Source organism: Rhamphochromis sp. 'chilingali' (assembly GCF_963969265.1).
Source record: "Rhamphochromis sp. 'chilingali' genome assembly, chromosome: 10".
NCBI lineage: Eukaryota > Metazoa > Chordata > Actinopteri > Cichliformes > Cichlidae > Rhamphochromis > Rhamphochromis sp. 'chilingali'.
The window spans coordinates 20027188-20039274 of NC_137937.1; the positions used below are offsets into that span (position 1 = coordinate 20027188).

The following is a 12087-nucleotide window of genomic DNA, read 5'->3' on the forward strand; positions in this document are numbered from 1 at the left end:
TGTCATGCTGCTTGTTCTCTTGAAGAAACTGTTGATTTTTGTGCAGTGTTTTATTATGCTTTACATGCAGCGCTCTGTATTTTTCCTCCATGCCTTGGAGTTTGCACTGCATGTCTCTCAGGTCTGTGTCCTGCTGTTCTTTCTCTTGAAGGGTCTATTTTTTCCAGAGCTTCATCAAGCTTTACTTTGAGCTCCTGATTCACTTTGACCATTTTTTCCTGTTTTATCACACACACACGCACGCGCACGCACGCGCACGCACGCACGTGCGCGCACACACACACACGCCTTTTAAAAAGAAGTGATCGCTCTGTTGTTTATTTAAAAAGTTATTTACAAAAAAATCTAAACTTCAGAAAATACTGAATAACTCAAAAATGATTTATCCCAGGATTAAAACATTTGCAACAAGTGTTACAGAAAATGTTCATCAGCATAAAAGTAAGTAATAATACTTGGTGATTTCTCCACAGAAAGGTGCATATTTATTGGGTTTATTATAATGATTTTCACATATTTTGCATGAGAAAGAAATGCAAAAAAAAATAAATCTAATTTTCTGTCTTCTTATTCAAATAGAGGTACATTATTAATCTCTGTACCACTTAAAGATTTTTGTGAGAAGCAGTGATGCCATTTCCCTTTGTCAAACATCATAGAGCTGGAACTACTGATGCCAGTTAAGGAGTCCAGGTGACTTTTATAGGCTTGAAACGCCATACATCAGGCTGACCCATGTGTAGCAGGTCTTTGTAGGGGGAAGCGCTCCACTGGAAGGGTGGCACTTGGTCCCAGGTTGGACCACTCACTGCCACCATGCCGTACTCTCGAAACATCTCGTAGGAGGTCAGCTGCAAAGAATCACACACAATGGCTCAAACTCAGTGGACATCTCTTTTAAACTCATTTTTACTTACGGCAAACCAAAAAAAAAATCTTCAGGGTGCATGATGGGTAAAAGGGTTAGGGCAAAGGGAGATGTGAAAATGAAAACCTTCATGTCTGTTCCTCCGTGTGGTCTCTGCTTTAAGGCGCCAAATGGATATGTTCCATTAGCTGGGTTCAGGTCTGACCGCGCTGAGATCGCATTCTCTCCGTTCTCAGGTGGATCACAGCCGTCACACTTTGAGAGTGGATCTTCCTTAAAGTTATTATACCTGAGGAGGAACAGTGTATCTCATGAATTAAGAGACCTTTTTCTCCCTAACTACAACATCTATCAGAGATTGTTTGTTTTGGGAATACAAATCTGCTACACACAGACCGTACCTCATCAGGCGGACCATCGAGTCCACATCTGTAACATCTGTCTGGTTTCTCTGGAAAATCTGAGCCCGAGGATTCTGGTCCAGAGAGAACCACGGGCCAAACTTCTCAACCAACTCATTGCAGCCACTCTTATTAAATATTTCCACATAGTACCTTCAGAAAGAATTTGGAAGTATGGACAAAAGAAAAGACACATGCATAATCTAAAGTACAGATTAACATTTACCTTAATGTTTGCACACCAAATACTTACGGTATGTTGTAACTAGCCCAGTATCCTTTCTTCAGCAGTTCCTGAGTTTTATCAGCGTAAATGGCGAGTCCTCTGCAGCATTGGAAAAAATAAAATGCTTGTTTTAAGGTCAGATCTGATAGGGTTATATATTGTCAATAGAAACACTGAATAAATGATCTATTTTGATCCAAGTTCGGGTGCTGTGACTTACGGAATCTGCTCCAGCACGACAAAGAGCCCTTCTGTGATGTCAGTCTTCCCTGGAGTGAAGAGGTTGTAGTTGACAATCATCCACTGGTTGTTGTAACTGCAAAGCAAAGTTAAAAGTGGCCTTCTTTTCACTAATACGCACAACACGGACAAAACAAAATGTTACATAATCTGGTCTTCAGTGAGGATTATCAACACAAGCTAAAAAGCAGAACAGTCTGGAGCCTTGTCAGCAGATCAAACAGTTTCTATTTGATGATTAAAACTAACTCACGTTCCACTGTTGTACTTCGTGAAGATTTCTGCCCAGTCCTTGCCAGTAGCAGCGAGCCGATTTGCAACAATGTTTCTCAGCCACTCCATGACTGTTCCAGTGGGCTGAACATATTTCCAGAGAGCAGGGTTGCTGTTGCCAATGGTGGTTTCCAAAGTAACCTACAGACAGAAAAAGAAAGAAAAAAAATAAAAGCAGTAAGATAATCTCAGCTTTCCCTTTAAAAAAAAAAAAAAAATCATATTCTGTTATATAATGTCAAGTATAAAGAGATCTTACCAAGCCGCTGCTTAGGATGTAAAAGTCATCCCCAGAGAAGATGGATCCAGGGTAGGATGAGAATGCCTGAGTTCTTCCAGGAAGAACATAGTTGTCTGAAAAACATGAGAGCACGTGCTGAAGTCACACTATCAACTAGTCCCTAAAATAATTACATCAAAAATGGTGCTAGGGTACTTTTGGGGTTTTAAACGTGCATTAAAGAATTCAAAAGTCAAGCATTTAAGGACATATCTAATTGTTTTGCCATTATATAAAAAAATTGGGACCATTGTTTTTGTATTGTAAATCTGAAAAGTAGAGTGAGCAGGTATCTAGAAACAGCAACAGCTAAACTGGAAAAATCAATGTCCAAATCATCTAACCTTTGCCTCTCTAACTTTGTCACTCAACCTGATCTGTCCCTCTGATGTGCTCATTTCTAATCTCGTCTCTCCTGATCAATCCCAATGAATCTCATCACCAATCAGGAGGCACACTTGCGTCAATTAATTACCTAGAGGAGAAACTTTAAAGGCAAAAATGTATTTCTTCATTATGCGCAGCATGGCCTGGTAGGTGTTCCAGGTGTCATGTGACACCAGCAGTTCCTTATTGTTAGGCAGAAGCTTAATCAGTGCAGAGCAGGAGCCAGAGCCAATGGGTCGGGTTTGACTGGATTTATTCAGAGCCGATTCCAGGTCCTCAAGGTCTCCGCCCATTTGGAAAAGTCTGTTTGGGCAACAGCAAGTGAAAGTTTAAAATCTCAGCAAAAGAGGGTAAAACATGTTTGAATGATTCAGAAAAGGAGATAACTACTTACAGGAAGCCAAATGGGTTGAGAGAGAATGACCCTATTGGCAAAGACAGCTGATCATTGTAGCTGTCCTCCAAACCTTTGAGCTGCAGCAATGTCAGACGCACCTGATGAAGAAACAGATAGCACAAAGTCTGATTTCTGGCCTTTAAAAAAGCTTGTCATGTAAGGGATTTTTTTCAGTCCTGCTCATTGTACCTGGTACCAGTAGGGTGAGTTTGGATTATTCTCTATTTGGTCCTGAATCCACTGCATGTTGGTTATGATGAAAGACTTAAGGCGCTCGCAGTAGGCAGATTCATACATCAAGGGTTCGCAGTAACCCATTAGAGTGTTCATCCAGTGTTTATAGATCAGCTAAAAAACACCAGCATACCTAGTCATTATAATAATTAAACCAAAAATATTTTAACGTCTGACCAAATGAGGGTTAGACTGACCGGAGACGTTGCTGCAGCCTCAACTGCACCTGCAGCGTAAGCCTGGATGCTGTCGTTGTACCGACTGCTGCTAGTCACCTCCAAGAAAGACCAGCTGAAAGAGGGAGCATAAAAATGTAAAACGATCTCCAGAAAAAAAAAAAAATAGATTTATGAAGTTTACAGCACTGTGCAAAAACCTTGAGCCACCCCCCATTTGTTTACATTTTGCTAGGAAAATAGGTGGTGCAGTGCTCTACTGAATTATGTGCAAGCAAGGTTATGAATACAAGTCAAAAGCAAAGTCTGTGTAAATCTAATCAGACTGAAAGTCAAGTTTTGGTATGACCATCTTAATTTGCCAGCACAGTCTGAACTTTCTTAAACTAACTTTCGTGTAATTTCTTTAAGTAGGTTCAGGAATAGTTCTCCAGGCTTAATACTATTAATACTTCAATACTGAGTCAGGGCTTGCAAAATCGCTAGCCCGACGTCCCGGGGCTAGCGATTTTTCCAGTCGGGCTACCAAAATCTATCTCTGCCCTGCCCGTCGGGCTATTGTAGGAAAAATATATGTCAATGCTTTTGCATTCTTTCGGAAATGTAGCTGGGTAATTATGTCATTGGCATCGGTGAGCCACTGTCAATATGTGACATATTGAAGTCGCGTTTGAATTTGCGCTTGTTTTTTGCTTTCACTTTGCAATCACGTGAACTGTGTATAGAGAGCGACAGCACTGATTGGTGAGTGATGATAATTTGCGCACCAATTCCTCTGACATCGTCTTATCAATCGTTAGCTTACTATGCAAACATGACAAGTGAAATCTCCCGCAGCAAGCTTAAACATATGAGAGGTTGATCGCGCAGAGAATCGCTGACCGTTATGTGTGTGTGTGTGTGTGTGTGTGTGTGTGTGTGTGTGTGTGTGTGTGTGTGTGTGTGTGTGTGTGTGTGTGTGTGTGTGTGTGTAAAAGCAGCAGGATATATATTTTAGTTCTGCTGAGCCAAATAAGACAGGTCAGGGTGAAGAAGTGACAGCCAAAGAAAAGCTTACCACAAAACGGAAAAGTTATGACAAATCAGACTATAAGGCAAAAAGAAAGTGCAGCTTTATGGTTTCATGGACAAAAGAATTTCTGTGGCTGCAATATGACGAGCTATATAACCGGGGCTGCACATAAGTGGTCCGCAGGTGCGCATTGGCAGTCAAAAAACAAACAAAAAAAAAACCCGCACAAGATATGAAGTTGCAACGGGTGTTTGCATACATAAGATTTTCTGGAGGAGGACAGACATTTGTTTAGAACTCTTAAAAATGTCGAAGAAGCTCCTTTAAGCAATTACTTTGGTGTTCCTCCACCTCCAAACAAATGTCAGAAGGAGTCCGAACCACAAAAGAAGCGCGTATTCTCGGAAAAGTGGTTGCAGGAGGTGAGCTGGCTTCAAACAAATGATGAACGCACAGAGATGTGGTGCGGAATGTGCCGTGAAAATTCCACTCTAGCGGACAAAAACAGTGCTTTTTATATGGACGCAAACGCGCGTTGCAACTTCTTATCTGGTGCGCGTCTTTTATTTTGACAGCGAATGCGCACATGCGGACCACTTATGTGCACCCGTGTAAATAACATAATGTTCTGCCGGGTGTGTTGTTGGTTTTCTCTCGATTTCTGAGTCGACAAGCGCCTTTGTTACTGGGACCAGTCATTTTAAGAAAGGCCCCCATTAGAACCCATGAGAAATGCATTATTGCTCAGTCTGCAATATCTTTCCCAGAACAAACACCAATTGCAAATAACATACTAAAAATAAACCTGAAAAATCTGTTTAGAACAGCTACTATGTTGCAAAGAGTGAACTACCACTGGCACAATTTAGCAGTCTTTGCAAACTTCAAAAAGCAAATGGCCTAGATCTTGGTTCCACTTGTCTCTTATCCGTGACTTCAGCGGAAATTTCAAATTCAGGATCTGACACAGACTGATTCATGTCCTACACCGTTCTTACAAGTTCATAGAAATTTATGTTCAATTAGAACCAAGTATTTGAGTTGATGATTGTAATTTTTATACAATGTTGTAATTTGTTTTTCAACAATTTTTTGATTAATGTTTTGTTTCCTTTACAATATTATACTTTAATGTATAATATTGTAAAGGAAACAAAACATCAATCAAAAAATTGCTCTCTTTTTTTATTCGGGCTACTTACATTAATTTTGGGCTACCAAAAACTGAAGAGTTCCTGCCCAATGGGCTACCAGGGATTTTGAAATTTTGAGAGCCCTGTGAGTGTTTTTCTATCCAGGTATGACTTTATGGCATTGGCAGTGTGTTTGGGATCATTGTCAAGCTGAAAAATGAAGCAGCTGTCAATCACATGCTTTTCAGATACTATTATACGGTGGATTAAAATGTGAATGCACTGTTCTACATACAGAGCTATTTTGTTATATTTTGCAACTTTGTAAGAGATTGCATTTATATGTATTATTACTATTATCATTATTATTCATGTTATTGTTATTTAATCTATTATATTATTTCATTTAGTTGATTACTGTTCTTACTGTCTTGGAGCAACTGTGACCACTCTGGGATTAATAAAATATTCTGATTCCGATTGATCAATTTTAACAAGATCTCCAGCACCACTGGCTAAAACGCAGCTCCAAAAAAAAAAAACGACAGGGCGTCCACCATGTTTTACAGAAGGCTGTAGATACTGGTTCTACCTCTTGCCTGACCTCCTCCATACATGGTGCTATTTGAACCAGAAGTTTCAAAATTAAATTTATCACTCCATCAGACCTGTTGTCACTGATCTTCAGTCCACTTCTTGTGTAATCTGGGGACCTCAGTGGCTCACCCTTTTCTTTACAGAGAAGACAGATTTCTTTATGACCTGCCAGTTTCCTCACTTTTCATAGTTTCCACAGGCCACACACTATGGATGCTGTATTATCTTTTCTATTTTTTTTGTTTTTGCAACTAAAGAAATGGGTGCAAAGGATGTGTTCTTGTAACAGGCTGCTAGTAACAAAGTGCCTAAAGATACAAAATATTATCTCCCCTCCCAAACAGAACAAACAAAAACCCAGCCAATGTCCAAAGAAAAACTTTTAAAGACCTCCAGAAGATTTCTCAGTGTGTCATGTGTGCCACTTCTGCTAATTTGGGTTCCTCAAAACAAAACCACAAGGATTAAATGTTGCTCAACAAGTCAACATTTACGAAAAAACAAGGAAAACAATTTAGACCATTGACACTGCCGAACACCATTCTGTTACAGCTTCATAGGGGATGATTGTTTACGTTCTTTATGAACTCAAATATTTTAATATGTATAATTTCTCATTTTTTCTTAAATTCTTGAACTAGTCTGAGAGAATCTGGATCGGTTTGGCTGTAAAACTAGTAAAACACTGTGTGTGGAACTGCAAATTATACACTAAACAAGTGGTGGGGAACTCCAGGCCTCAAGGGCCGTGTCCTGCAGGTTTTAGACGTGTCCTTTAGCCAACACCGATGATTTAAATGGCTAAATGACCTACTCAACATGTCTTGAGGTTCTCCAGAGGCCTGGTAATGCACTAATCATTTGCTTCAGGCGTGCTGACCCAAGGTGATATCTAAAACATGCAGGACACCGGACCTTGAGCTCTTCACCCTTGCATTAAACGATTAACCGAATAATTGAAACAATATCAGGAGTCAACGCTGCAACACGCTTTTCTTACTTTCTGTAAGAAACTGCAGCACTGACCCAGCTTGACCATTCACCAACGACCTATTTCAAGCACAAACCGCACAGACAAACCGAGCCTTTAGAGGCAAATAGTTTACATTTTAGACCAAGAACAGCCTCTAAACACTCACCCTGACGTTTCAATATCATCAGTGAAATTCGCCCAAGCCACAAAATCCTCCTGATATCCCTCTATGACAGACAGCTGTCCGGTTTGCTTGTCGATCACAGCCGTTCGTATTTCTGCTCGAACGGCCGTAAACATACAAAACAAAAGCAAAAACATCTTTAAAAGATCTAAAACCTCTGTAAAACTTCTAACACGGTCAGCTCCGTTCCGCCTGCACGCCAAGTTTACATGAACAAATCATGTGACTTCGATGGGCCAAGTCACCTGACTACCGCCGGGACTTTCAAAATAAAAGACGCCGCCCGACATCCCGCATCATAAGTTCATCAGTAGTTCAGTCACTGTCACAAACGAGACATGAGACAAAAAGTAACATGTACGCAGCTTTTATACATATATAAAAACCAGTCGTCAGGTACATCAGATCTCTTGGACATTTCATTCTGTACAAAATACTAGTTAATCCATAGAAAACTGGACCTGCTTTTAAATTCATTATAAATTTCTGCAGATATTCGGGTCCATGTTTTATTCAGTCCATTTTACACAGAGCGTTGGGGTCAGGATTTGTGTGGAGGCTGCAGATGTCAGTCTTCCACACCACCTTCAGTTTCCATTGTCTCCAAAATTCCTTCCATAACTTCCGCTTTTCGCTGCTTTTTGGCAGTGACTGAGGAGGAATAAAACAAAACAAAAAAAAAAAGAATAAATGGCAAACCTACTTTTTATTTAATTGTGTCCTGTTAACAAGGATTTGGTGGATTTACCATGAAAATGTTCAGCTGTTTTTCGCCTCAATGCCTCCACAGTTTCCTCTGCGTCAGCCCACTCCAGCACAAGACGTCTCCCGTACAGATGGGTGCTGTGGCATAGCGCCGCAAACGCTTTCTACATAGAAAGAGAGGAACACAACTGCTAATCAGTGTGACAGCCAAAATCCCTCTAAAATAAATATTGCCACACTTTACTAATTTGAGTCACTTGAGCTAAGACTGATGCTTAAAAATGTTGGCTGGATCTCCTTTTTAACAATATGCTACAAGATCAGTTTTAAGGCCAATAATTGGTAATGAAAACCAGAAATTAGTTAAATACATGCTTATCCCTGAATGTTGGTGAAAATGGTTGAAAGCACGGTATGTGCTAATATTCAGATGGCTGCTCTTCTCAAAACACTCGTTCGATTACTTCTTTTGATTAAATTTGTTCAAACTGTGATCATCAAATTAGATTTTTGAAATTGAAATTATATTATCTCTCTTGGATATGTCAGCTTCCGGCTTGAAATTGTTTCTAAACTTCCTATTAGCAGAAAATCTGTAACACAAAAATCTATTTTAATATTTTTAAAGCACATTAAAATATCCCACCTTGAGTATTTTAAAAAAAGTTCTTTATATGCTGTTGAAAGTACTGTATGTCACAGACCTTGGATCATTTCCTCTATTGTTGCCCTTCAATGTTAAATAATAAAATACATTTGGCGATGGAGACACCCACAGACCGACATGTAGCCAAATGATGAGGCCTACAAATCTACATGCTATAATATTCTGAGTAGCTGATGAAATGTATATTTTCTTCGTTTCATGAATCACTCACAAACCTTAGCATCTTGTTTGGTGAGGAAATCAACAAAGCCAAAACCTCGATGACTTCCTGAACCAGCCGCTTTCTTTGGAAGACGGACAGTCTTTAGCTCCCCAAATGTACTGAGAAGATGAAATACAAGGAGGAAATGTGAGTATTAATTTAGCTCTTCCAACAGCGTAAATAATAATAAAAAACGATAGCTGTGTACGTGTTACCAGAAAAGCTCCCTGATTTCCCTGACAGATGCTTGGAAAGGAACATTGCGCACAAGGATCTTGGATCCCGTCTGCTTCTTGTCAGCTTGTTTCTTCTTCCGTGTCACCACAGCTGTCCTGCACATGGGAAAAAAATGAATGAGTGGTGACAAGACGAGCGATGTCTTCATGCTACCACAAATTCTAACCATAAACATGTCAGCTGAAATGTTTAGGAGCATATTCTTGTAAGTAAATAGACACAAGTGGGGAAAAAGAAAACCTTTCTGATTCACATCTGACCTTGTGGCTCTCTCTGAAACCTTCAGCTCTAACTGGTGATCATCCACCTTACAGTGCTGAAGGAGGGTTTAAGGAGAGAGAAGACATTAGCCAAAAACCTGCTTGTGGAGAAAAGCTGCGAGAGTGTTGCTGAGGAGGTGTGGATGGTACCTGTAGCTGCCTCAGGGCCTTCTGAGCTGCTTCTGCCGTCTGATACTGGACAAAACCGTAACCCATTGACAACAGTTTGCCTAGAAGACAGAACAATAAGCATGAGAACAGTGATTACGCAGAGAAAAGCAGATGTTTAGCACAATATTAACAGCGTGCTTGTCTGTGATTAAACTTCAGATGGTTCTGAAGTCTCGTCCTCCCAGATCTGGACCAGGGCATCACTGAGCTCCTGGAAAGTCCAAGGTGCAACCTGTCATCTTCAGATGGACTGAAAAGTGTCCCAGAGGTTTTCTATTGGATTTAATTCAGGCAAGCATGGGGGCCATCAATGATATCAATTCCTTCATTCTCTAGGAACTGCCTGCATACTATTGCCACATGAGGTTGGTCATTATCGTGCACCAGGAGGAACCCAGGACCCCCTGCACCGGTGTAGGGTCTGACAGCAGGTCCAAGCATTTCATAATGTTACCTATGGCAGTGATCTGTGCCTCCCTCTCTAACCAAAACATAATTTGTGGTTGAATAGTGAGCACTCCATTTGTATTATCAGTTAATAAGCACATGCCGGCACTTGTTCTGAAAGGAAATATTTGAAACCCTTCTCGGTACCTGTTTTATCTTTTTTCTTGGATATCGTGCAGGATTTGACTTTGCCACATTTGCAGAATGTCTGAAATGAACAAATAAAAACCATGACCATCAGCCAGTGATTAAACAGTTAATAATAATAGTATTTATTAATGTACCCACCTCCAATAGTTTCTCCTCTGTCGTGTTGAAATTAAGATTCTTAATGAAAAGCGTAGAACCTGGAAGAGCTTCCTCCTCCTCCTCTTCATCATCTTCTTCCTCATTTTCTATCTTCTTCTCCTCTTTCTCGGCTGCCTTCTTCTCTAATACTTAGTTAAACAGAGCAATGGTGGATTCTGATTATACATATCATACCCTTCAAGTCTGGAAAATACTGCTCTCTCTTAAAGAGACTGCCCGGCTGTGTTTTGAGAGAGTTTACCTGGTTCTGGTTTGGCTACAAACACCCCGACAGGCGCCCACTCCAAATACAGCGGGACATGATGGAACTGGATTAGGAATGAATTTGATCCAATAAGAAGTCTTCAGTATCCAGCAGTCAAAACATACTATATGCAGGTGAAAGGTTGCACACACCTTACTGTAAGCCATTCTTGTGAAGGCTCGTTTCGCTTCAGTCGACTCCAGAAACTCAACGATTGCAGTGAGTCCTGAAGGTGGCAACAGCACACGGCCCAAAGAACCATAAGGTGAGAAGAGCTCCTCAAGCTCTGACGCCTGCACTCCAGCTGGAAGGTTCTTCACCAGGATCACTGTGTTGCTCCTTGCTGCTGCCGCCTGTAGACGAAGGGACGCAAGCCGTGGACTTTTCATTCAAATTTTCATTCACGCATTTGGATCAAGAGCACTGAGAAGTACATCAAGCATACCTGACTGAAGGAATCCAGGCTGACACTGTTATCCAGCAGAAACTGCCGCGTCTCCTGGACAATTTGTGTTTCCCCCAAAGCCATCCTCACTGCAACACTTCCCTTTGACTCCTGCAGGGGAGAGCAAGGACCATAGATACATGCAATAAATAAATAAAGAGGAAATGAAAAACACAAGTCTGTAAAAAGAGGATTTTTTTTTTGGATTGAGATGATGTTATTACTGTGCCATTAGCCTAAAGCATTTGAAAATGTGGTTACCAAACTATAACAGTCATAATAAACCAAATTGGTTTCAGCGAGAAACTGACCTGAGCAGTGGGCTATTGCTGCGGTATAGACTGTGTGGGACAAATCCATAATATCAAAAAGAAGATCCTATTATCACCAACACTAGGTCAGTATGCTATACATTACACAGAGCAGGTTGTTGGGACTTTTTCAAATCCTTATGAAATCTCTATGGAATAATAAACTAATCATAAACAAATCAGTTAACCAGGTATATGTCAGAGAGCTGGAATTTTTCGCGTATTTGGTATCCAGTCAAACATTTTTCAAAGTTTTAGTCAATTAACAGATATTTATAAATAACCATACAGTCAATTCTGGAGGTAAAAAGTGGTCTGTCTAAATGGTTTGGATGTACTCTTACCTACCCAACAGGTAGTTCAATCTAACAGCTACTAAAAAAAAGTGAGACCCTTTGCTCAACCGAGTGGTCTTGTCTGTGTCTTGTCTGTGAAATCTACTGCCAGCTAGCTTTTCCTGCAGGGGTGGGGTTACAAGGGTCTTTAATTCTCCATGTACATTGAACTTCTGCAGGACTCAAAGTTTGATGGAATAATATTCAAGAGGTTAACCTTTTCTCTAAGAGAAAATATTTCAAATCTCTGTAAAACTGTTTATCTTAGGTTCAGCAACTGAATTTCAAGACTCTGGCTTCTGTTCCTTTAAAGAAAGATGGATTTTCTGACTCTTGCTACCTCCTTATAGAGAATGGATAACAATGATGACAC

The 12087-nt window shown here is 40.3% G+C and overlaps 2 protein-coding genes across 3 annotated transcripts in view; both read right to left on the minus strand.

The window, feature by feature from the left end:
• Nucleotides 1-472: 472 nt before the first annotated feature.
• On the minus strand, nucleotides 473-7607 carry plbd2 (phospholipase B domain containing 2). The gene is made up of 12 exons (XM_080894835.1): nucleotides 7364-7607; nucleotides 3504-3597; nucleotides 3262-3420; nucleotides 3070-3170; nucleotides 2764-2978; nucleotides 2268-2362; nucleotides 1989-2149; nucleotides 1716-1811; nucleotides 1523-1594; nucleotides 1270-1422; nucleotides 995-1157; nucleotides 473-851 (listed from the first exon to the last, which is right to left on the minus strand). The coding sequence occupies exons 1-12, from the start codon at nucleotides 7516-7518 to the stop codon at nucleotides 681-683; spliced, it is 1635 nt and encodes a 544-aa protein (XP_080750961.1). The 5' UTR covers nucleotides 7519-7607; the 3' UTR covers nucleotides 473-680.
• Nucleotides 7608-7732: 125 nt separating this feature from the next.
• rbm19 (RNA binding motif protein 19) overlaps nucleotides 7733-12087 on the minus strand; it is a 9359-nt gene continuing 5004 nt past the window's right edge. For both annotated transcript variants that reach the window (XM_080894834.1, XM_080894833.1), the window contains exons 14-24: nucleotides 11069-11179; nucleotides 10776-10976; nucleotides 10621-10687; nucleotides 10359-10507; nucleotides 10218-10278; nucleotides 9603-9682; nucleotides 9453-9508; nucleotides 9171-9287; nucleotides 8969-9074; nucleotides 8130-8250; nucleotides 7733-8032 (exon numbers count right to left, since the gene is read on the minus strand). In XM_080894834.1, coding sequence (XP_080750960.1) covers nucleotides 7950-8032; nucleotides 8130-8250; nucleotides 8969-9074; nucleotides 9171-9287; nucleotides 9453-9508; nucleotides 9603-9682; nucleotides 10218-10278; nucleotides 10359-10507; nucleotides 10621-10687; nucleotides 10776-10976; nucleotides 11069-11179 — 1152 coding nt within the window. In that variant the 3' untranslated portion in view covers nucleotides 7733-7949. The remainder of the gene's footprint in view (nucleotides 8033-8129; nucleotides 8251-8968; nucleotides 9075-9170; nucleotides 9288-9452; nucleotides 9509-9602; nucleotides 9683-10217; nucleotides 10279-10358; nucleotides 10508-10620; nucleotides 10688-10775; nucleotides 10977-11068; nucleotides 11180-12087) is intronic.

Coding starts and splice junctions, on each gene's coding strand:
- plbd2 (XM_080894835.1), bottom strand. CDS start 7,518: ATGTTTTTGCTTTTGTTTTGTATGTTTACGGCCGTTCGAGCAGAAATA. Junction 2,150..2,267: donor ACATCCTAAGCAGCGGCTTG/GTAAGATCTCTT, acceptor TTCTGTCTGTAG/GTTACTTTGGAAACCACCAT. Junction 1,812..1,988: donor ACGAAGTACAACAGTGGAAC/GTGAGTTAGTTT, acceptor TTTGCTTTGCAG/TTACAACAACCAGTGGATGA.